The sequence below is a fragment of the Lepisosteus oculatus genome, chromosome 1, assembly GCF_040954835.1.
Source record: "Lepisosteus oculatus isolate fLepOcu1 chromosome 1, fLepOcu1.hap2, whole genome shotgun sequence".
NCBI lineage: Eukaryota > Metazoa > Chordata > Actinopteri > Semionotiformes > Lepisosteidae > Lepisosteus > Lepisosteus oculatus.
In genome coordinates, this window is record NC_090696.1 from 5508186 (window position 1) to 5533886 (window position 25701).

Consider the following 25701-nt stretch of genomic DNA (forward strand, 5'->3'; position numbering starts at 1 on the left):
TAGCAACCTTGCAACTGTTTAAAAGTTTACTAAGAAGTTTAATAAAAAAACTAGAGAGTTTAAATTGTTTTTTTTTTATTAGAAAAAGTTATAAAGATTCATTACTTTGGAGGCATGTGTCAATTATCCCCCCAATCCTCTTTTTTGAAAACCAAAATATGGTCATCCCAACTAATAGCTTTCTGTCTAATCCAATTTAGACATTAACCACAGCCTTAGACAAAGATGAAAAACAATACGAACAGAAAATGTCACCATTGTCAATTTTGCATTTTATAAAGCAAAAAGTGTAACTGGTATTTTTGGTCTCTGAGGATTTTCCTGTGTGGGCCAGAGGACTGTGACACAAATACACAGACTTCCTGCTGGAGTTGTCTTACAGAGTGACTGGAGTAAAGTAACATATGTAATTCTTCCTTAGATTCAGTAAAACGCCCAGGTGTCTTCATATGCTTATTCACCATTGGGGACATATGAAGTTAACCTGTTGATATTGTAGAAACAATGTGTTTCACCCCCCCCATTTAAATTTTTAAACTGGTGAAAAATTAATTTCCCACCTTCACTGTCTTTTTCTTTAAGAAGCTTTAATACGGAACCTGACAAGCCTGTCAGGGTTTTGTCAATCAAAACTTTTTTCTCTCAATAGAGTCAACCGGGCATTTGTCTGAATTTAACTGACATCACAAAAAGAAAAACAAACAGGCCTGAAGGTTTCTGCCTTCATCAAGAGCAGACACTTCAATTCAGTGAAAAGTGTGAGATACTGTAGTCAAGAGCTCACAGCACAAGAAGCCTGAGGCAGTTTACTATTCCTGCTGGCACTGAGACCCAGAGGTGAAACAGGGGCAGTGCTGGAGATACATCCAGGTCTGTGTTATTTAATAACTCCTTTTTATTTTTTAACGCAGTAAAATAAAATCACAAACTTTCACAAAACAGTTCATCAGCACATAACATAGTGTTAGCTTTGAGAAGGAAAACAGGGAACTATTTTGCAGCACTTTTCAGCTAAGTAAAACACCCACAATGTCTTATTTCAGAACATAAGTACAGTAACAAACTGTAGTAATGTAATGCAATAATATACTTCAAACCCAAACCCCATGTAATTATTATCAGTACCTTTTTAAATGACACAGTATTGTACATGCTTCTGAATTTCTCCCAACTATCCCATTATAGTTTAAGACTGGCAATCACCTGTGTCAGAGACAAGGAGCAAATAACAGAATGCTCTTCAGAGGAAACAATAAATTATTAAAATTATAAAGTGAAATGAGAATGCACACCTGAGTATGACAGTAACAGTTAAGAGTCTAAAATAATGAGTCGTCTCCCTGTGAAGCCCGGTGTGGCTTTCTCCACCCTGAGAAGATTCACTTCGTTCATTCCTGTGGAAACCATAGAACAATGAAATAGCACAATATTCGATACAGTATATACCGTAGCGGTCGAACGTGTTTAATTAAAGGACGTAAAAGTAAGAAAAAAAATAGCTACTTCTCATATTATTTCTTTCTAAAATAAGAGAAGAAATGAATCAAAACGTAGAATTACAAATTACAAAGAGTTAAAATGACAAAGCTGTAATGCCGTCAGTACCTTTCACAGCTCATCCTTTATGTTTTGAGCATAAACACATTCTCTCACGGATCTAAGGCAGGAATAGAAAGACTCAGCAGCACCTAAAAAGAAAAAAAACCCCAACATAATCAAGCCTCAAAATAATTAGCAATAATAAGTGTTTCAAGATAAAAAAGAAAAAAACCTTACCTGATTTATTCTGCATAGAATTTGTCTTCAGACGTTTTGAAGCGTCCTTAACTCCATCAAGGCACTGATCAATTGCACATTCTACCAGATCTGTGAAAGAGTGGATAGGTTCAATGGTTTGGCCTTTTATATAAAGAGATACCCGTACACATCCTGGTACTAAGGTGTATTTGGTGTACCTGACTGAAACCAATGGTGTGTAGTGTAAAATGAAGACAATATTTTACTCTGAATTTCATGAGATTAAGATCAAAATGGGATTCAGTGTAATAGCTGGGATGCAGCTCCTTTCTTCCTATACAAGCATTTCTCACACATGAATGCTGGTCAAGAGCGTTTGTCTGGCTTGGTATGCAAGGCCCGGGCATCACGCATATGATGTCATTATTCTAATTCCTTAGACTTATGCGGATCTTTTCTGGACACTCCTCTCAAAGTGCTTTGATGTGTGATGACATCACAATGAAAACAATGGAAAACATCATCTCAACAGAGTGAAAGTAGGTCATGTGGTAGGTGTCTCTGAGTATTAATCAAGAGATATGGTTTTAGGAAGATAGGCCTGAGCTGTTAAGTGACACTCTTCCAGATTTTACTGATAAAAACTATTAGGCCCAGGCCCAGTCCACTGACCCTCCTGCTGTGTGTTCTGCAGATTCTGTTCAATTGCCTGGTGGCTTTTCTGGGAAAAGGTGATCCTTAGCTACCAGGTTAGACATTAATGCTCTAACGTGTTAAAAACCACAGCAGTTTATTGGCTCCTGGTTTCTGTTGCACAGGTTTGGTGCGGATTGTCTTTCCACATTAAAATGGCTCGTTTGGATTCCTTCTGCTTCATTTGTAAAAACTATAATAAAACAATTTAGTTCAAAAGATCAGACTTTACCGTACACAGAGAAGTCCTTCTTCCTGTGGTAACCTTCAAAGCAAAACAAAGATCAACAAACTGGTACAAGTGCCAATACTAGAACTATTCTTGTTTCTGCTGCTGCTAGCATAACTAACAATGTTCTATATGGCAAGTATGTTGTATAAAGAACTGCAAGGCAGAGAACAAAACATACACACTGTTCAAGTTACTAAAGCATGTTATTAACCTGAGGAGCTCACTCAGTCATGTCTTGGCGTTTTCACCTGCAGGACGGGCACCTGGATTCAGACACACACCAGACTTTGCTTAAAGAGAGTGTCCTTTCCTCAGTTCACTTCCAGTCGTCTCCACAACAGCTTGTGTTGCAGCCGAGCATGAAAAAAGCAGTTTGATTGGCCTGAATCAAGAATCCCCTTGTAATATCCACCTCTCGAGACTGGAGAATCGGTTTCTTTGACCTCTCCATATATGACATCTTTCCAAGTTGGAAAAATCCTTTTTCCACTGGGGTACAGGGTACAGAGCATGTTTATGAAGTGAGGAGTAAATAGTGCTTTGTATAATCTTAATATTACTTTTCCCTCTGAAACATAGCCCTTTTGTTGTCTTTTTTTCACTTCTACCCAGTGGAAAGAGAAGAACATAATTCCTAGCTTCTTTTATACCTGTAAGTGAACTCCCCTACTTCAATGACCCATCTGATATGTACAGAATACGTTTTTTTTACCTGATTGTTTCTTTATAGTTAATTTTCCAGGTGTCTATCCAGTCATGAATAGAGTCTGAGTGATTTTTTTTCATTTATGCCTTTTATAGTTTGCCATCCAAAGACCTGGTGCCAAAGTCTATTAACTATTCCAAAATCAAAGTCATTCCTATAAAGTGAAGAGAGCAGCAGACCTAATACAGATCTCTAAGAACATAAGGACAGTTACAAAAGAGATGAGGCAATATAGGTAATTTAGCCTGTTTGGTAGTTAGTAGCTAGTTGCTCCCAGGATCTCATCCAGCTGTTTTAATTAAAGAAGCCAGGATATAAATTTCAACAAATTGGCTGGGAATGTTCTTCCAGACTCCTACAACCCTTTGTATAAAGATGTGCCTCCTCTTTCTCTTTGGTGCTTCTCTAATTACACAGCTACCCATAGTGCTGCGGTTTTCTGTGGTTTGACCACTTCTCAACGTGTTTACACTCCCTTTGACACCGACATTTCTCAGTTTCAGGAATAACACGTTATGCCTTCTTAAATTCTGTGCGCATCTGCCACTGTTGTTGCAATGTAACCTAACAAATGAGTTCAACAGGATCTGCCTTTTCTACACCCCAGATTCTTTTCATTCTACATATCTTTATGTATGACAGGGGTTATGATTGATGGGTCTGTAGTTCCCTGGCTTTGCTTTGTCCCTGTTATGTATGCTGTTGGGCACTTTTTGCAGTTCTTCCCTTACTGGGTACAGCTGCTGTTTTGACTCTTGAAAGATCCGAGTTCATATTTCATGCTTGTTTGTTTTGGAACATAAAAATAGTTACAAATGAGGACATGCCATTTAGCCCACCTAATCCATCTGGGAGATCAACGGAGAAAAAAACTTCAGATCCTGTTGATTTATTCCGTTTATTTATTTATTCCGTGTGTCTTACATTTCCATCTCTGCTGTACAAGGACTGCTCAGAACAGAGCCACAACATCAGTGTCTTCCTTAGGGAACACGCAGTAGTACACATTCGCCTGATTACTGATCAGATTAATATTCAGCCTGAAAACATCCCAGAACTGACAAGAGAATAGCCAAGTAAAAAAAAGCAATATATTAAAAGGCAGTTTTTGCCATGAGGTACTCTTTAATTTTGTGCTAAGCCGATGCTGAAATGTGAGAATAAAATAATGTAAATTCACTTACTGGAATTTTCATAAAGTAAATTAAATCCATACATTAAACAAACTTTAATCCCATCATTGCATTCTTCTGTATAGCATTCTGAAAAAAATAAAATACGTTTGTTTATTTAATATAGGGTATCATGCCAGTCCAAACTTATATCAGCTATTAATCCTGTAATACACCTGGCAGGGAGAAAGGAGGAGTTCAAGGTTATACTGTACATTATTATATAATCCATAATATATTTTACATATTATTATAGGTTATACAGTAGCATTAAGATTAAAAAAGGCTACAAATGATTTTTTACGGATGTACTTTAAATAGCATGTAATTAATGTGTTCATAGCATGTTCAGCCTTTGGTTCAGAAGAAATCAGTAGTGTTATTTTATTCATTACACAAAGATCTCAGTGGGTTACATTTTTACTCAAAACTGCTAGTTCGACTGTAGCCTTCCTTACCATGATTCAGACCACAGTGTCTTGAGGCTTCACTGCATTCTTTTTTCATGCAAGCTGCAAGATAAGATGCACTTCATGTGTAAAGCTGGTTCTCTTACAACTGTCTTGAGTTTCAGTCTGCAGCCAGATTGTCCCAGGGGATCACGTCAGACCAGACGAGTGGATAAACATGGATTTAGGAAAGGTAGGCCTTGCTTAACTATCTTGCTAAGAATTAGTTCAACAAGCAAGAGTAGTAGGAGTTACAAACAGAGCATACTGTATATATTGAAAAATAGGAAAGGTTGGATGCAAGTACTTCTAAATTGTTAGGTCTAATACTTAAACTGCAGGCGGTAAGCATTCAAAGTACTGTATGTGGACTGAGAACTAATTAATGGACAAAAATCAGGACTGATCAAACACCTGGCAGATGGCCTTTAATGTTAGTATCTGCAGAGGTCTACATGCACCTGGCAAAAATATGACATATAAATACAAGCTGGGAAACATGAAGCTTGAAGAAGTTATCCATGAAAAAGAGTTAGGTATTTATATTGGCACATCATTTACAGTATACCATCTAGTCAATGTGGGGATAGAGTAGAAAAAGCAAGCAGAATGTTAGGATAAATAGCTAAATCTACAGAATTTAAGGGACGTTATCATTCCGCCCCCAGCGTTGGACTCTTTGACCTTCCACCTATGACCTTTACACCCTTTATATATGACGAGGGAGGTTTCCTTTCCTTCCCTCTGTACCTCCTGCACTGCTAGCAGAAGCTTTGCTCTCTCCTGCCCTGCCTTCTGCCCTCATGGGCGATCGCTGCAGGAGGTTAAAAGTGAACTGGTGGCGATTTATAAAACTCAAATTATATAATCCCAAAAACGTCCTCTGAGGCGGGGCCCAAACCTGGCCGATCCGATTCCAAGACCGACAGGAGCCAAGTAAAGCAGCTAGAGGGCAGCAGCTGGGAGGGCGGTGGGGCAGTGGAAGGCGCTGGTGTGGATTCACGCCCTGGTGTGGGAAGCGCCAGCAACGCCGTTGCCATGGCGCTGAGAAGTGCTAAATAAGCCACAACATGTCAGCATAAACAGCAGCCTCCCCCACGGGGGAGTGCAGGGTGTTGAACTAATATGGTGCAGGAGAACGACTGGCATTATTGTGCACAGCGGTGCACAACTGGAACAAGGCAGGAGATGAGTGACAGGAAAATCCCAGGGGGACTCCGCACCCAGGCAGCCGTGAGAGCTGTCCTGTGACGAGCAATCCGGTTTTCCGTCCTGCACATACGGTCTTTGGAGGAGGAAGAATTGTTCTTTATTTCGGTTAGGTCATCTTTAGATAAGGGTAACAGTCTAAAATCCGATCAATAATTACCTATAATTTCTTTCACTGGTATTGTACTACTGCATTGCCCAGTCAGGATACCTGTAAAAAAAATGAATGCATCTTAGCACCATGTTAACACATTTGATAACAGGAGCTCCATTTATCACAAAAAAAGTGTCCTTTCCTTTATTTCTGTTTCAATGCCTTATCCTTAAACACAACTGTTCTTACCACTAACACCACACAATATGGATAATACTGATTGGAGTTATTTGGTTTCTCTTTATTATACTGAAGAGCAGTGATTATGTTATTGTATTTTCTATTTATAGAGAGAGATGAGATCTTACTTGATAAGATTTTAGGAAGCTTTGAGAAATGAAAAACACAAACCCCTGTCACCTTTTTTTTCTTATTCCCTAGATACAGGTACACCTTTTCTTAGCCTTGTGCCCAGACTGGAACTTTACTTAAACAATAAAAATATTGGTCTCAGGTCCAGACATGCTTTTAGCTAAAGCTAGATATAAGACAATGTTATCCAATGTTACACTATTACCTATAACTATTAACACTATTAATGAACACTTTGTAACATCTTTCAAACACGACTTTCTTGGAATTGTGCACTGTGAATTGACTATCTCTTCAGCCAGGAAGTATAAATGAAAAATAAATTTTTCAAATGGAATTGAAAACTTTCATTTACCGAGAATACTAACAATCATTAGATAGAGTGACCAGCAAACTATAACAGAAAGATCCTTTTTATAAATGAAAAAAGATAAATATATAATGACAAATGCCTTTAACATGTTTTATGTTCACTTTTTTTCTTAAAAGCATTTTAATTTAAACATGGTTCCATGATTCGTCCTAACCTATGAAAGGTATTCAAAATGCTATACAAGCTAACCAAAAGAAAATTCTGCTTTAAATACATAAAAACACCGAGCCTACCAGAAAACAGTACCAAGGACATTACGGCAAACGTGGACGTAGTCATTGTTCGGTGTCACAGAAGCTTCCAAGAAGTGTTTGTTAAATGTTGTCCTGGCACTTCAAACTTTCTTTGAGGAAGTTTTCCCGTAGTTAGCAACCAGTTTAGTGATGAGATTCCCAGTGATGAAACTCCAATACAGCGGATACAGTAGGAGGTAATTTACGGGAATTCAACCGTAAGGAGAAAATGAAAGTGAAAATAAGTGAACACCAGTAGGTAGAGAACAAATGAGCTTTAGTTGAGACTTCCATCAACTTGTCTTCACAACTTGTCTGATCTCAAAGGTACTGTTCATTTTTTATTTGACCGATTTTTGAGTAAGTGTTAGGAGAGCCGAGTCGCTCTCCCGTGGGAGTGGGGGGGGGGTGTTTAGACCCCGGAAACAGGACCCCACACAGGTTTATTGTGAAGGCATTGGGCTGCTACAGCTTACGATCCGGTGCGCAGGGGAAAGCAGCCAAGTCCACACAGGTAGCCCAAGACCCGAAAAGCCAGGTAATCCGTCCGGGACAAACACAGAATCAAATCCCAGGAGGGAGAGAAGCAGAACACAGACACGTTAAACCTGCGGACTTGCCAGCGCTATGCTCCCGAGACACCCGAGGCTCAGCGTTTAAATAACAGTACGAAAACAAGACACACCAGATAACAATAAAGTCTAAAAGGCTAGTCAATTAACAGTACACACTAGGGGAGGGATGCCGACCGCGACAGTAAGCGATGAACTTAAGGTTTTAAAAATAAAGGAACCTAAGTCGGTGCTATGTTTTTTTACAAATGATGTTCCCAATGTTTTATTTTGCAAATGTTTCCAAAGAATAAGAATAGTTAACGTCTGCTAAGTTCTGTCTGAGAAAAATGCGAAAGGAGTCTTGGCGTTACCAATTCACCAAACAGGTATAAATGAATACCGAAAAGGAATCTTTTATTCAGGAAGCAACCTCTTGTTTATTGTTCTGAAGCTGCTGCGAGGGAGAAAGTGGGGTTTAGGTGAGGGACGGTAAAAAAAAAACACAAATGAATCAGCAAGAAGCAGGATATGAAGACAATGGCAGCCTGAAGTGGGGGAGATTAGGATTCATCCTCCTCCAAAAGCTTTGTTTTGTGCTCCATTAATTAAGGACAATGTTAAAAGCACTTTCTCCTTGTATTTTAGAGGAAGGAAAAATGTTCGAGAGAGGTGTGATTTTCTTAGTTTTGCTTCTCGGTAAGTATTTTTGCTCTTAGTGCCCTGCTACGTCGCGAACCCTGGACCTGTCCAAGGAATCATGGACCGGCACCCTTGCACCCGTGTAAACCACGCAGATGAATTATGTAAAGTTCAGATATTTTCAAAATCAGGGTTTCCTATAATTTATGAAAAAATTGTTTCACAAAAACTTGTACTTGACAAGTGCTCTCGTAACGATTGTGAGAGCTCTCAGGATCTCAGCTCAAAGCCATTCATGCACACAAGAAGCACTGGATGTAACCCAAGGCTCAGGTGCTAATTCTGGGTTTACTGTGATGGTTAGGCAACAAAGGAGTTTGCAAAATAAAGCACCAACCAGCATTTCCCAGACTCAAACTCTGATTTGTGCATTTCCTTCACTTTGCTCTTTCTGTCACTGTCCTTTCTCTTCCTCAGTCAATTCAAATTCAGATTCAAAGAATTTTATTGCCACAACAGATAAATTACAGTCTTGCCAAAGCGATAAGAATTGACAAACACGTTTACAAATATTATTGAAGAGGCTCAGGCTGTGATAAGAGAGCAGTAGGATTTGAAGCTGTCCTGATTCTGGGAGGAGCTGGAGTTCTGGACTTAGGTCTGGTATTTATGGAAGAATGTCTTTCTATTTCCAGAACAGTTTTAGCAGTGGAGCTTTATTTTGTAAACTTTTGTTGCAGTTGAAAGTTCATCTCTATTTCTGCTTCTCCTTGTTGAAAATTCATCTCTGTTGGGTGAGGTTTGAGGTTTAAAATGAATATCAAGCTGCAATTAATGGGGAAAAGCACCTCAATCTGTGACGTAACTCCAACAAAGCTATTCACTAGTCATTAGGTCTAATACATGTGTATTTGTTAACACGGCCATCTCTTCCAGGAGTTTTGAAGGCTTGTTATGATATCCTTGAGAAATACTGAAGAATATCTGCTTTTATATAAATAACTCACTGATATTGATTAAACACATATTGTAGAGGCACGATGTGATTAGGCACCTATTGTTTTACTTTTTCAAATGAATGAAAATGAAAGGTCTGATAGCTACAGCTCCTTTGCTTTTTTCACTCTTCACTTACCCTCTTTTTGAAGAAAAAAAGGAGCTTTACGAGATTCTTTCATCTTTTGTGTGTTTTATTTTCTGTCAAGTCATTATGAAATAGTTTTTCTGAATAATAACTTCTTCAGGATAACCAGGGATATATAGTTTTCCTTTGCAATTGAGAGTGCAGTGACCATAGACTGTTAATTAAACTTTGTCAATGTAGTTGTCCCTGTATGCTTTACCTGAATGTCAGAAAACTTTAGGTTGTGATTGCTTTTTATTTTTAGGGAATTGCTTTGATGAATTCCAGGGGATTACAATTGATGTTGAAAGTAAGTATTTTAAAAACCACAGTAGCACAAAACAATACTGTACTCTGCTTTTAAATTAAGGAGTGTTTCAGCTACTTCAGGTATTTTATATTTCATTGTGCAGTTTATGTGTGTTTTTAAAACATTTTGATGTCTTAAAGCTCCTGGAATAAGTACACTTATTAGACAGCCTTCGGAATCTATGGGTTTCATTCAAAAAACGTTTTAGAAAGAAAGAACAAGGCTTAAATACGATCTGTTTTAGGTCTGAAGTGGACATATCCATGACACTAATGGGAGTTTGATATTCCTTTTAGCCTGCTTTCAACTTCAGCTGAAAAGTGCCCTTCTGGAAGGTATATCCCAAAACGCAGAGGAGGGCGATATAGAATTTTTGGGTAAATGTATTCTGATTTTCATTCTACTCAAACTTTTCTTTCATCAGCTGAAACAGGAGATGATTCATTAAAACCAACAAAAACCGCAGGACCATCGCTGTATAGAGCCCCTTATTTGGATGCTGAATAACCCGCAGCTATTGGCTTTACTAAGTTTGATTGTTTCACAAGTGTAGTTATTTTCGACGGTTAATGTTCCTGCCCCATGTTCCCTGTAAAGACGTGTCTTTCTTCTTGCAGGGCGTTTTGTTCATGGCGTTAAGGAGCACGCTGTGCAGTGTGTGAAGATGCAGACTGCTGAAGTGTCAAAGGACAAAGGTGACTTTTACATTCTCTCTCCCGTTAGTCATTTTCAGAAGGTAGGAGTAGTAAATCAATATCCGTTCTCTTCTTCTCTACAGTATATAGTAAATAAGGAAAATGGAAACCACAAAGAAGATTTGGTTATCTCTTTTCAATATCTCCACAGATGAACAGGCTGAACTCTTTGTTGCTATTCTTATATTTTTTACACGTTCTTGCCATGATGTTCTTTATCCGGTGTTGTTTGAATGTATTTAATCCTGGGCCAGTAAGAAGTACAGTGACCAAGTGTGTCATAGTAGTGCCCCCTAGTGACAGTAATTGATAACTCCAGTGTTTGAATGCCTTGCTTCCCTTCAGTTGGATGCAATTTCCAGTTCCATTGCTGTGTTGTTGGTAAGATATAGTGCACTGATGTAGTTAATGCTACTTTCCAATCAGCCTGTGTAAACACATATATAATACGTAGTCAAGTACAAATCCTGAAAATGAGTAAATTGCTCTCATTTTCAAGTACACCTGTCTGGTATAAGAACTGGGCAGAGATGTTCGTGCAGCTCTTCCGTGCCTGTCGGGCAGCAAGTCTGATGGTGAAGCAGGTTGCAGCCTGTGCGGAGTGAGCCGGGTGCCACACACACACACACACACACCCTGACTCCGGGGCCGGGCTGCTCCTTCGCCTGAGCACTGCAGTAGTTAAACCTGTACAAGGCCCTGAATAACCACGTGCGGGCCCCTGCTGGTAACACGGAAGAAAACAAAAAACAAGTCTCGATTTGAAAGTAAATGCGGGGAATCGTCTTAAACCCTGTTCGGGAGGGGTGGGGGGAGAGGACGGCGGCAGGAAACAGGTCTGCAGTTTCGCCAAGGCAGAAGGTTTGTTGCCCCTTTACGAGCAGAGGCGTGCTTTTCACCAGGGAGAGAGTGAAGATTGAGAGAAAGGTTCCCGTGAAGTAGTGCACAGAAAACGGCTGTAACGGGGGTCTGCTTTTTAGAGGGTGCAGTGGGGAAGAACAACACAATGTCGAGGGGTCCGTTACTCCCCTAAAGGGAGCGGGACGCTCCAGGGAAAAAATCTCCTGGCTTTCTAGGCACAATCGCTTCAAGAAGAGACGAGAGAGTTTCTGCCCCGACATGCCCTTTTCTAACACGAATTACCTTCCAAACAGTTTGTGCTTGAAGCGGGGATATGTCCCAGACAAATGACAGAAACCGGAAAGACGGGGGGCTGATTTTTGTTTATGAAATAATCAATCAATAATCAACGTGACGAATGAGTATTGCTTGTTGAAAAAAGTAATTAGTCAAGCACAAACTAAAACAAGTAGAAATGTAAGACACTAAATCCAGATGTGTGACAACGTTGCTTTTTTCCCTGGAGATGCGGAAAAATAAAGATGAAAGTGAAATTTTACATGTATTCTCCCAGCGCACAACATTTTGCGCAAAATAACTGTTAAAATTGTGATGAATTCCACACTTAAAAGAAACAGAGATGCCCATGATCTCCTGAATGTTATAGAGCAGTACTGAAGGATTTTTTTTCTATCAAAATATACTTTATTTCCGAAAGCAACATTTCACAATAGAAACATTCTTACAAAATTAATAAACATTCTAACCAGGTATGAACTTCGCATGCAGTAGAACATTTCCGAACGGGGGTGATTGTTCATTTTCAATCCGTGCAAGTGGATGATGGGCCCGGATTTGCGCCATTACTGATATTCATAAGAATATTCATTTCTATTTAGACCTCATAGATTCACATTGTCCTGTTTCACTGACTTTGGGCTGCTTAGGGTTGAGATGATGTGAATGAGATATATGGTACAATCTTAAACTTTAAGGTCTTTGCTGTTAAATGTGGGGATTCTGATGAACGGTATTCATTTCTATAACCTTCTTCTGAGTAATTTTCCCTCTGCACTTTACCAAAGTGATATGAAACAACAAACAGTGACTCTACTACTTGTACTTATTTCTAGGGTCCTGTTTTGCAGAAAGTTTGGGAATCAGCATTTTCTTTGGACGTAAGTCGTTAAACCCCATGATGTAAAACAACAGTTTGTTTCCTTAAATGATGCTTTTATAAAGGTCAATGTGAGATGATATATTTCTCCACACTTTTGAAAGCATACGTCAGCGACTTTCTCATTTGTTTTTTAAGAATGCACAGTTATCAACCACGTACTTATTTTCTCCACTGGTGCATACTTGTGACACTAAAATTATTTTGCCACAAAATATAAAGAATTTATTGAAGTTGCATACGATAATAAAGCTTAAACATATTATTACATATGTTTCTCCCAAGAGAGATTTACTGAAGAAAAGTGATTCTAATATTTTAGGTTTCTTTATTCTGAGGACGACATGTCGTTGACACAAACATGAATTCAATATTCTTGTTTAGTCTGCCTGCAGCGTAAGCTCCATACTGCAATACTGATGTGTGGAAATGAAATTCTGGAGGACAGTGAACATTTTAAAGGTATGAATAACCTTCATCTTTGTTTTAAAGCTCTTCTATAGATAAAAGAAATAATAATAAATAAACCATCTTTAGAGGTGAGAAGGAAGTATCACTGAGGGTTAATGACAGCCAATTTCCCAGCTATTTTAAATCATGGTTCTTACTGACTTGCTATGTATAACTCAGACATACCTTGGTTACCCCCTCTCTCTAAATGGGTGTTTGACCCTCCTCGTCCTATGGCCAGGAGGCAGCCTCTTAACCAAGCAGGTTAAGCCAGGACTTATTACTGTATATTTAAATACTCAATAAACATTTGCAAACCCCCTGATGCTTGGATGCTTGGCACGTTAGTCCTTGTGAAATTGAATAAATCAGTTTGAGGCTTTGAGCAAGCACACAATGGATTCATAGAAACTAGCAAAAACTGTAGGACTGTTGCTGTAATCCAGGCTAGTGGACTGCTGCCACTAGTTCATGACCCAGTAGCTAATCTGTAATTATTTTTGGCTCTCAGAGTTTCTGCCTTTTTCCTTGCAGACTGTTTCCTGGATGAAGCAACAGAGCATGCTGCCCAGTGTGCTGAACTGCTGACAGGTGAAACTGTAAAGCTTTTTTTAACTCCTCTTTTCCTGGCTGTAATGATTTAGAAAATGGTAGATCAGCAGTATTTATGCACTATTTCCAGATTAGGGTTAGAAAGTTGCCAGAATATCCTGATAATTCTTACAATGTTTCTTACATCATGCACTTTGTTTTTAAATACACCTTTTTGCAATCAGACCTATGCAGAGCTGTTAAGGTACAGTATGTCTCCTGTTGCCTCTCGCCTTGATGTCTTTGAGTGTTTGCTAGTGTTCATGGGTCAGAGCCCGAACAGAAGACAGCAGTCACACTACTAACTCACACACATCTCTCTCAGTGCAATACTCTAGGTACCAAGGGAAATCCATTTGCTCGGACAAGACCAGGCCTTTCTTCAACTGTCTCTGACTTTGAAAAGTTGTACAAATTATTCTAACTTCAGTTTTAAGAACTTATTACCACTTACATCTTTAATGTAAATATAAACCACACATCTGTCCACACAAAGCAGGGTACACCTGGACGTACCATTGCCTCATTGTGTTACAGGCAAGAGATCGAAAGGGTAGATTTATTGTGTCCACAGGGTAGATGAGCTCTTTCTATTCTCAAGCTCATCAAAGTCTCTCTCCCTCATTCCAACATCCTCTCAGATGGTTTTCACCTTACTGCCCATTTACTAAAATTGTCTTAATACCACTATGTGCCAGCTGTTCTACAACAACAGCGGTCTTAATCCACTTTAATAATAAAACATAAATATTTAAATTTGTATGAACATCTGCCTCTCGTCCAATTTATGTCTTCTGTTCCATTTTTTACTTCGAAATTTACTTGAGAAATTTCTCAAATCACACATCAATGTTTAACACTTTAGTGGATTAAGGTTCCAAGGGAAACCCATTGTCTATGACACATCCTTTCTCACTGCCTCTTTGGTGTACTGAAATATTGCTGTTCGAATGTGTAATAGAAATACTAGCACAGTAATAGCACAGTATGGAGTCTTCAGCATGACCAGTGGTAAACTGTTAGCCTTTTAAATTGGGGCTACTGGAACAAAATCCTTTCTGAAGGTTGCCTAAGTTGTTGTTTTTGTATGTTTTCCTTAAATGGTTTAAAACACACAGTGATTTCTGTCTTGATCTTATTTCCAGGAAACTGCTATGACAAACACCAGGGAATCACCTTAGATGTAGAGAGTAAGTCTGAAAGCAGTGTGAAGGAGTTGGTAGGGCTCTGCACCCACAAGGGGAAGGTTATGGGTTCAAATCTTAAGTGTCATTGCTGTTATAACTTTGAGCGCTGGTATGTTACTCAGATTGCTCCAGGAAGTTGTCCAAGTGAATATGTAGGTCCAAACGTGAGTCAATCTAGACAAAAACACCAAACAACTTAATGAAAAGATCTGTGCCATAGAGCAGTAGTTCTTGCTGCTATTAAATGTGACCTGCTTTGTTTGAAAGGTTCCTGATATCTTATGCTACATTGTCAAATACAAAGAGTTACAATTCATATAATAAACGATTTTTTGGCTTTCAGCTTTTTAAATCATTCTGTAAAATTATTTGATTCCAGTTATGCATTTAATCTGTTATGCGTTAGCCACTGTTGTACTCATTTACAATTCTCAATGATTTTGCATACGATAAAAATATTATTGTGTACACTGAGCATAAGTATGTTAATTTAACGGTCTAAAATTATTTCTATAATGTGTCCATCAGGAAACACCCATTATTTGAATAAAGGATTTAATTTAAACTGAAACCAGGAGGACATTAACACATTTGTTTTTTTTTGTGTAGCTTGCACACAACTTCAGTGGAAACAAACCCTTTGGGACTGTGCAGTTGAATACCTAGTGAATTCAGAATTTTATAAAGGTACGAATCAATATTCAGAATTACGGCCTTGCAGATCAAGCACATCAAAAATGTTCTTTTAATTAAATATATATGTAGTAGTGAATAAATGCATCCATGTTTTTGTAAATTAAGAACCACTATCATACGCTGAATAAAAATATTTGGATTTTTAAAATTGTGTCCTCTGTGCTGGAGCCTGTTGCTCAGGGAAGAATGCTTTGGAGTTTTCAATGCTTCTGTCCTGTACTTTCTCCAAGTAAAGCATCATTGATTTCTTGCAGAATGCTTCAGGAATGAGGGGAGAGAGAATGCCATGCAGTGCATAAAAGCAGAGTTAACAGAGGATGTAAAGGATGATGGTGATCTCTTTTGACTTTTATATAATCGATATGCACACCATACATGTGTTTTATCAAGAATGACTTCACTGAATAATCCTGATAATTGCAACCATTTTCTTTCCTACTGCATATAAATGCAGCTTTTGCCTATAAGAAGGCTGTAGAGGCGTCAGTGCATGTCAAGTTTAAATAAATGAATCCATGATTTAGTGGTTCCTTTTAGCTGGCACTGCATGTCTCAGAGTAAAGTGAATGAACTCCAGCTTGTCTAGAAGGCTGCTGCTAGCTGGGTGGCAAGTGTTTTTCTGCAACGTTCCCAGTCATTTTCCCAATTGGTTCTGAATTTACTGTAATAAGGTCTTTATGGGCTGAAGTCAGGCCCTTTTGCAAAGGAACAAGTAAAGGTTTATTCCATGCTGAAGACGTTGTGTTTCTTTTCTTCTCTTTTCAGCATGGAATAAACCTTTACTTGTTCCTTTGCAATCTTGTATTATATACATGTATGGTATATAAGGATAGTGTCTTACTGCAATTTCAATGTCATTTGATTTTCTTTTTAGGCATCGGGATTTTACTAGCTATCAAAGAATACCAAATAAAAGGTAACACATTCCCTAAAGCCCTTTATGCCTTCTTACTTTTCCATTTAATCTTTAGTAAAGCCACTTTCCCAGACAAAACAAAATATTATCAGTATTATCACAACCTCCTAAAACATCATCTGTGATATAGAAATTGTAACTTGCTGTGTAGTATTAGCAATGCTTTCAGGATTCTAACCAATGATGAAATATTTACCATCTTGATACATCTGAACTTCTTCCATGGTTGAGTTACATACAATGATAATCCAGTTAAAATCAAGTGAATTATGATGTAAAAAAGCTTGAATAGAAAATCCACAGATAAAGGAAAAGAGCACAACTGTACACTGTTTTTTTTAAAATACATTTATTTGTAACCACAATCTTCAAAAGCAATGGAAGAATCTTAAGCCATGCAAGTAGTACATTTTTCTCTTTATTGATCGCTCTTTTCTTGTTTTTGTGACCTCCTGCCTATTGAATGATTTTCCACAGAGTTTCTGGTTACTCAGCTGACAGAGGCAGTGGCTGACTGTATGCTTGAAGCAGACATAGTGGAGGACTCAGATAATACTGACTTGGTTACAGGTAAGCAGTTTTCTGGCCACAGAAGTGTGCATTGCATTTTATTACTGAGGCATTCCATGCTACTGTACATGTGGCACTATTGTGTTGTATTTTATTCCTGTGTTTGTGGGGGGGGTATTGCCAGGTGCTCTGGTTTCCTCTTGATTTCTCCAGGCACTCTTGCTACATTAAATGGTGTCTGTAGATTTTGTCTGTGTCCTCGTGTGTGCGTGCATGCCCTGATAGGCAAAGGCATAGCTCCCACGAAGGGTAGATGTCTACCCTGTTTCCAGCTTTGTCTCCCTGTTAGATCCTTATCCAGCACAGTGGCTTTGTGATAAATAAGGATGATGTTTGTGTAATGCCAAGAAGGTTTCATTGATTCTTTTGTGCATGAAATTGAGTCAATGCATTCTTTGTGTGAGTGAGAGTGCATACAAGATTTCCTTGCACTTCCAGAAATGCTAGGTCAATTTTTATGTTTGAAACACTAAATTGTAATTACACTCATTGGCATTATGTGTAATATCTTTCCAGGATGCATACTTGATTTGATTATTAAGAGAACGATGGACTTCCTCAAACCCATGGTGCTTGACGTGTTTCAGGACTCAGGTAAAAACCATATTAAATTATATGTTTACATGCACAAATGTAGAAGCCACACAACTTTTGCCACGCTATTGTGTAAAACTGAGGTTTCATACCTACTACAACATGTTCTTGTTGAAGTTTTCACATATTTTCAAACTTCTGACTTCTGCTGTTCAAAAAAACAGTTGGGTGATTAGTTGTTATAAACTTGTCACACATCATTCATGGAAGGATTTAATTCCCAAATTAAATGTGAAGTTACTTCATTAATAAATCACTCGTTTGCGTTTAATTCAAATCCACTTTTATTGAAAATTTAAATCCACTGTTAATGATAATTGAGGCAATTCTCTCTGAAGTCTAAATCCTATTTAGACTTTGAAAAATGATAATACATTTAAGCATCTCTTTTCTGCAACTAACATTCAAAGGAACTATGGCTAGCCTGGCTTTACAGGACAATCATAATTCCTTACATTTACATAACTCCATTCATCCCAAAGGATTCCAAAGCACTATAAACATACAAGGGGACTCAATTCATTCACATCAGGGTAAATCAAGATGACAGGGACATCGTCAGCCCCTCTTGCAATGGCTTTGTCCCTGCAGTGGCACATTGTTACAATGCCATTCACCTGTTTAGTGCAGCATCTGCCTAGGTGACATGCAGCAGGCACCACTGCACATTGGATCGGCTACTTAAGTAAGCAAGTGCTTCACCATTTGAATGATGGGGGAAAATTTAGAAAGGCCAGATCATAAAAGCTCAAAGTAGTCTTTAGCATGGACATTGGATTAAGACCAAGTGCTTCAGGATCTCAGATTGACATCTCATTTGAAAAATGACCTGCTATTAGTCCAGCAGCCCAGTGCTGTGACAGGGATCACCATGCTATAGGAGGTACCGTCCTTCAGAACGAGGTTCTGACTGGATTCAAGTCTCATGGCTAAACCCCATGTTTGGCTTCACATCTGACGTTCCTCCTTGATTCAACCAGTGAACGAATTTATCACATCATCGCAGTAGTTGGGTAGCTGGCATGTAATCACTGCTGCATGTTACCTAGCTGGATGCTACACTTCTGTGGTGGGAAAAAAAGTGAGTCCCCTCGTGCATTTGAAGCCCTGTGGGATCCTTTGGAATGAAACGTACTGAGAAAATACAGGGAATTTTCAAGTTCATCATGGAGACAATTGTTGGAACAAAACAAGCTGAAGTACTTAGTACTTTGGCTTTAACTCTCCTGGCTGAGGAAATGACCGTGATGGCCAGAGATCAGTGTTGACACATCCCCCCTTGCTTATGAGGTACGATCCAGGGAGGGTGATGCTAGGGTGGAGGGAGGGGTACTAGAGAGAATGTACAGCATGGTGCTCAGTGAGCTTTTTTGCACAGGCAATAGAAGTGCTAGATTAGAATTTGACCTCCACCCAAACATCTGTTCATTAACATCCTTAGTGGCCACATAGTGTATTAGTACTGGTAAAATGATCCTCTTGAATCTTCAAGCATTAGACTTTGACTAGAAATTCAATATATTCGATCGTATTAAAGATCTCAAAGGAACTTTTATTTGTCAATGAGACTTTCATTATAGTGATGTATCCTGAATCATCTGACTCTTGGATCACATTTATTATATTTTCTTAATTTGATCTTAGAGTATTTCTTTTGTGCCATAATTTTAATTATTCAGTTCTACTGCCAATTGTGATCAGTTTCATAGAAAATATTGTACTCATTTTAATGCCCACCGTGTTTACAGACATACCCTATGTTTAATAGATCTTAAGTGAGTTGTTGCCCATTTGTTCTGCTAACTCAGAATCTATTCTTGCTCATTTTCTTCAAGAATATATCCTCTGTTGGATACAAAGGGCCTTGGATGGTTTTGAAGAATGCATTCATCCTCTAGACCACCACGTGTCAATAACGGGTAATTTTTTTAGCTACAGTGTAATAATAGGAAAGACTCCTTATAATTTTAGATCTGTGAAATATTTATTATTAAATGATACTGGTTCTGAGAGGTTCATGGTAAGATTCTACTAGGACTGAAAAGACAATGGTGTCTAGTAGCTAAGGAAAAATAACCCCCAAAAAATCCATGTCCTCTCCCCTGTCAGCTAGCCAGTTAATCAATACAGCACACTGACAATCAATCAATCAATCAATCAATCAATCAATCAATCAACAAAGTCCCACTGCTCCATGTCCTCACGGCTGTCAGATAGTATTATTTCCCAAGCTTAGTACCTCTGCGTCTTCCAGTTTCCAATCCAAGCAAGCTCTTTGTCATTTACACTTATTGAGCAAATTGGTTGGTTTTTAATTGTTTTCTGCACTCAGCAGATAGTTTCAGAAATTCAAGGAGCAGAACCTTATTTCAGTTTAGTTTAAAATCGCGAGTCCCTTATAGCTTACTAAACACTTCAATGTTTATCACTTCTTAATGAATGATCTGCAGACATCTGTCGTGCAGACTGCGTCAACACTCTGAAATCCTACTGTCCTGATTTAACTCAAGCCACCATTTTTCATAACAATATCTAATCTTGTTCTATTACTTCAAAACTGACTAACAACATTTTATTTTCAGTAGTTTTAAAATGTAGCTGAACTAACACATTTGATTTGGAATGGAAATGAGAAAAGACAGGCAGAGTCCAGGACTCAAGGAATGAATTCAAGAGGGAAAAAGGGAAGATTACTGGCTTTGTTTTCAATTCTTAAAGACAATTTCAAAATGTAGGACCATTTTAGGAGCATCAGATTTAATTCTGGGGATTCTTCCTTTCCCGGCAGCTAAATATGTTTCATTACTCAGAATTTTTCCCGTTTCAGCAACAGTCCCATCTTAACAGATCTTTTGTCGATGCAGGTTTTTCCTCGCAGCAACAGCAGGAAAGAAGCGGTAAGAAATCTTGCTAAATACTCTGACACATCTTGAAAAGGAGTGGTGAAGTCTATGAACTATAATAAAAATAAACAAAGAATCTGTGAGAAGTAGAAATTAATGATCCTTCAGACATGTTCTGAATATTTCCCCCTTTGTTCATTTCTGTATCACTTTGTTTCTAGATGTTGTTTTCTGCCTTTTGAAGCATGGTATAAATGCCACAGCGGAATGTTAATGGATCTGTCCTCAGACCAGGTAACTAGAAGTTCACATAGTGCTGTTAATGTTGTTTTAATGTCAGCATGATTCACCCACTAAAACAAACATTGTTGTATGTTTTAATGGGCCTATATTTTATCTTCTCTTCTCATGATCCCCTCGCACTCAGGTTCTGTTGTGCTGACTGGACCTCTCGGGACACAGCCATATGGAAAACCTTCAGCTTTTCTGTTTGGCTGTAGCTGTTGTAGAGGCGGTTCAACTGGCTCTCACCCCCTAAGCCTCCTCAACTTAGTAGTAGAGACTTCTACCCAGCATGAGGGTTTCACAGCTACAGCAGCACAAACCCTACAAAAAACAATCTTGTGGTTATACACGTTAAATGTTCACCTCGTGACAAGGTACTTCAAATGTGATCTTTCAGCTGTCTGTTGCCCGTGTGTGTGTGTGTGTGTGTGTGTGTGTGTGTCAGTTTGTAGTGCAATGTAACCTGACTACCTTTCGCTCTGCACTTGTTAAAAAAATTCCTGTCCTTAGTTTTTCCAAGGTACAAAACCAGCAGTGTAACTGGAATATCTTGTAAAACTACTTCATAATATATATATATAGAAATACTGTATATATTAAGAACAAAATCCAACACTAAAAGCTCTTCATGAGTCATTATAACCCAGCATTGAAACTGAGTTCTTACCAGCATACAACACATTGCTAATCCAACCAGAAGATCAATGTTTCATGCTCAACTTGAAGTGCATGAAGTAAGAGTAAAACAATGTACCCCGAAGCAGCAAATTACGTGGTTTCGATAGGACCACAATTTGAAAGGAGTCGATGACACTATTTCTGTATTTTTTTTAATTATAAGTATTTCAAGCTAATTACACTACTCCTTCTGGACATTAATTCCCTTTTCAAAGTGAGTCTTTTTTGCTATAGTTTGAATTATTTGGGATTATTATCAAGGTTACCCTTTATTTCTAATGGGAGCCTCAGTACTATATTGGATAAGCTCCAATTAAACCACATTCTCATTTTCAAATTATCTTCCTTAACCCAGCTACATTATTTCTTCTGGGAAAAGCCTCCTGCTTTAAGTTGGACAAAGTGTAAGCTCTTACAACCCTCCATGTTTAGGACTTGTCTGTTATCTGTCACATTATGTATTCAGCCAATGGCTAAGAAAAGGTAGCTTCTGATGTACATGAGATCCGTTCTACGAGACTTGCAGAATCAGACCCTTAGCTAACAACAGGAGTGGCTCTGTATCAAAACCTCTGAGCCTGTAATTTGGGTCTTCTGCTGTGTAACCCAATTCTCAGAGCTTAGACTTGTCTTCTGTAAAGAGAGTTTTCCCTTGGGCTCTGGGTCTTGGTACTGTATGCTAATGCTAAAGACAGTTCACCAGTTTTCTGATTGTTGGGTTCTGTATCAGTGCAGGAATGTCAAATAGTGAATGGCTGTACCTCTGTTGTATCCGTGCTCAATGAACGAAATCGGTTATAAATGAATGTATATTTGTACGCAAAACGAGTTGTTTATTGACTGACCTTCAATTGCAGATTTAGAGGCAGCTTCGATATTCGTTTTACAGCCGTTTTTTTTCATATGAATCACACGCATGCCATTCAAAGGGCCACTTTAGCGATGAGCAGATTGATCCATGTTTCTTGTGCATCTGAAGGGATGTGAGGGAGCTTCTCTTTCTGAACTGGCATGCCTTAAAAATGGACGACCGTCGCGATACCGTTTGCCAGTCAGTGTTGCTGGATGAAACAAAAGTGGGAAGATTGAAATGTTTGGTCTTTTCGTGAGCACCCCGGGAAATAAATGTCCATAGTCGAGGGTTTTTCCTCCCAAAGCCTACGGCACCAACGGCGACCCCTGCTGGCCGAGAGAGCAAAAGCTTACAGCACCTGGTATTCCCAGGCGGTCTCCCATCCAAGTACTAACCAGGCCCGACCCTGCTTAGCTTCCGAGATCAGACGAGATCGGGCGTGTTCAGGGTGGTGTGGCCGTAAGCGAAAGCAACGGCGCCTGACTCGCTACTTGAAGCTGTGTGTGGCGGGGGCTCCGGGCCCCCCGAGCGGGACTCAAGGATCGTTCGTGTGCAACTCTTTGGAAAGGAGCTGCTTTCCAAATCGCATTGCGTGCCTGGATGTTGGCGACTGTGCGACTGTGCTCCCGTGCTCCCTTCAGTTGCCTGGCCCTGCTCTTGCCCCGCACTGCAGCAGGACAAAGAAACTGCACGGAGGAGCACCAGGCAAGTCTTCACCAGACAAAAACCTCCGGTGCACAGCACACTGCAAACATTTCGGGGCTGTCGCGTGTTTATTTCAGCACATCAAGCGCGCGGCGCCTCCGCCCTCTTGTGGCCTTGCGGCGTCAGAGCAAGAGGCTCCTTCTCGCTGCCCTTCCGCTGTGTTGCAGGGCCCCGAGAGGGAACCCGGAGCGCGCACTTTGTGGGGGGGCGGGGGACCGCGTTCGCGCTCTGCCCCCGGTCTCTTGCACGAGCACTAAATTCAATTTCAATTCAATTCTACTAATACTAAATAAGGATATTAAATAGGGCACTATATCTATGGAGAACAGCCAGCGATTTTGTCAGCTACATTGACTAATACGTGATGACCAGACGTCCTATTTTTCAAACCTAAGATATCGGTCTGATCGGGATTTATAAAATACCAAAAATTGTCCGGGATTTTTGTTTTGCTCGTTACTCAGACTGTGTAAACAAACATAGGCCTACACATTTTCGTTTGTTCCATGCACTACCGGTAGATGATTTAAACTTACACGCAGCGTAGCTTGAAAAGGTTTTTTTTGTGTGTGTGGCTGATTTTATGGCCGTGAGAAATAACACTGTTTAACTTGTTTAATTATATTTCATGTTTCGTTAAAATTGGTCATTTTTGCAACCAATGAGGACTTCTCTTATGTTATGACGTCTTCATTTTTTTCCTCAGATGTAAAGACTGGAGCGCACTGTTATATATATATATTTAAAAATATATACAATACTACTGTGGACGCTGTTTCCCCACCAATCATGTTTTATCTGTTTACAGAGCACAGTGAAGACACAATACACAGTAGCTCACAATACAAAGAACACAAGCTGTTCCTGCTGATGATATATAAACGTTGGCAGAGCTATTACTCTAGAGTATACAAACTCAATCCAGCAAATAAACTTAGGCTTTTCAAGTTACTGGTGACCAACAACTCTAGAAATGTTCAGAACGATGGGAACGTTTTGCCAAGTAACCATTAACATAACCCTGAAAAATAATAAGCATTTTTATATAAACACCATACAAAATAATCCAAAATAAAATATCAATAACTTCTAGTTTCTTGAGTTTGCTTCTGTTTTTATTGCTTATTAAATAAGATGACAGAGCATTTGGTCAAAAACAGCGCATTTAAGCTATCTTGTTTCCCAGACATTATATTAAGTAAAAACACAAAGTCAAAAGTACATAAAATAACATTATGAGATCACTTACCGTAATGTAAGTACAATCACTGTAGTGGATTGTCTGTGTTCACTACAGTGTGAATTCATGCAAGGTTTTTGTACGGCTCTGTATCACTGTGATGATGGGCTGCGCTTGTATTGTCCACAATAGTACATCCCTGCATCTTGAACTTCAACATTGCTTATGAAAAAAGTGAAATCCTTTGAATCTTTTTGCCATTTACCACTGTAACGTGTTCCAGCGAAACTAGCAGTGTACAGCTCATACATGATAAGTTTTGGTGCCTGTCTGGGTTTAAAGAAATAAAACCTCATGTCATCGGCGATATACTTTGAAGCTCTGCATTGCACTGTAATGGTGTCACCTGTGTGGACAGACACAGAGGCAGGGGACTGATCTATGGAGATCTGGGCACTGGATTCTGAAAAACAAAGCAACCACAAAAATCGGGCTGAAGGCATTTCAAGACATAATTTGTCATTAATAATTACCTGTATTCAATCTGTACTAATTTGCCATAAGGAAACATATAAATAACTATGGATTTAAATTATCACTGTTGACAATCAGACATTAATTAAAAGCTGTAATCATACCATTTCCTTGAATCCAGAGAGCCAGTATGAAGACAAGTTGAATAAGGGTCTTCATGTTTCCAGGCTGAGGTTTCTGAGCTTGTAGAAAAGGGCTTCTTTTTTAAAGCTGGTGAAAAAGAAAAATTCACAGAAGAGCGGTTTATGCAAAGTGGTCTGTTATGCAAATATAGTTGCAGGTGATGAAACTGACGGTGCAATGTGAATCTTAAAATATTAATTGCACTTAAAAACAGATGTTAGGATATTGTGGTATAAAATCATCAACAAGTGGCCCTTGTGATGTCTTTTTAGAACATTATAAATTAGTTTTACCAAAATGCATTCTATTTAATAATCCCATTTAGCATGAAGATTTTTCAAGAGGTTTTGAAATCCTTCTGCTAGTAAGAACTTCCTTGAAGCACAATTTCGAAACATAAGAACAGTGACAGTGTGCTGTGCACTGGAGGTTTTTGTCTGGTGAAGACTTGCCTGGTGCTCCTCCGTGCAGTTGGACATGGAAACATATAATGACTCATGAAGAGCTTTTGGTGTTGGATTTTGTTCTTAAGATATACAGTATTTATCTCTCTCTCTCTCTCTATATTAGATTATGAGTGCAGGACGTAAGGTAGTCAGGTTACATTGCACTACAAACTGGTACACACACACACACGGGCAACAGACTGAACTACAAAGTCAAACTGATGGAGTGTGAGAGAAACAATAAAGGATTACTGTCCCCGGACAGAGAGCGGGAGAAGCAAAAGTCAGCCAGACCACCAGGGTCAGACAAGCTGAAAGATCACAATTGAAGTACCTTGTCACGAGGTGAACATTTAACGTGTATAAGCACAAGATTGTTTTTTGTGGTTATACAAATAGCGTTATGGCTGTAGCAGGCATGAAAAGGAGGACCACGTTGTCA

General features: G+C 39.0%; 1 protein-coding gene, 1 long non-coding RNA gene and 1 other non-coding gene across 6 annotated transcripts; 1 reads left to right on the forward strand and 2 right to left on the reverse strand.

Moving 5' to 3' along the window:
- Nucleotides 1-877: 877 nt before the first annotated feature.
- Nucleotides 878-7357, reverse strand: LOC107076988 (uncharacterized). The gene is made up of 8 exons (XR_001478109.2): nt 7271-7357; nt 6359-6409; nt 4999-5052; nt 4553-4630; nt 2663-2695; nt 1777-1866; nt 1606-1688; nt 878-1394 (listed from the first exon to the last, which is right to left on the reverse strand). It is a non-coding gene; the product is annotated as an uncharacterized lncRNA (long non-coding RNA).
- LOC107076987 (uncharacterized) lies at nt 5050-22243 on the forward strand. 4 transcript variants are annotated; one of them, XM_015343881.2, is made up of 18 exons: nt 5050-5182; nt 8470-8520; nt 9852-9896; nt 10193-10273; nt 10514-10591; nt 12565-12609; nt 12993-13070; nt 13593-13649; nt 14795-14839; nt 15446-15523; nt 15787-15864; nt 16407-16448; nt 16926-17018; nt 17535-17612; nt 19448-19531; nt 20477-20509; nt 20677-20749; nt 20883-22243. In XM_015343881.2, exons 1-17 carry the CDS (start codon nt 5065-5067, stop codon nt 20727-20729), a joined length of 1137 nt encoding a protein of 378 aa, XP_015199367.1. In that variant the 5' UTR covers nt 5050-5064; the 3' UTR covers nt 20730-20749; nt 20883-22243. The 4 variants fall into 4 exon arrangements, with proteins under 4 accessions (XP_015199367.1, XP_015199368.1, XP_015199370.1 ...); XM_015343882.2 differs by lacking the exon at nt 5050-5182 and adding an exon at nt 7507-7597; XM_015343884.2 differs by lacking the exon at nt 5050-5182 and adding an exon at nt 7734-7808.
- A 374-nt stretch (nt 22244-22617) lies between these two features.
- Nucleotides 22618-22736, reverse strand: LOC138241731 (5S ribosomal RNA). The gene has a single exon (XR_011190995.1). It is a non-coding gene; the product is annotated as a 5S ribosomal RNA (ribosomal RNA).
- Nucleotides 22737-25701: the final 2965 nt, after the last annotated feature.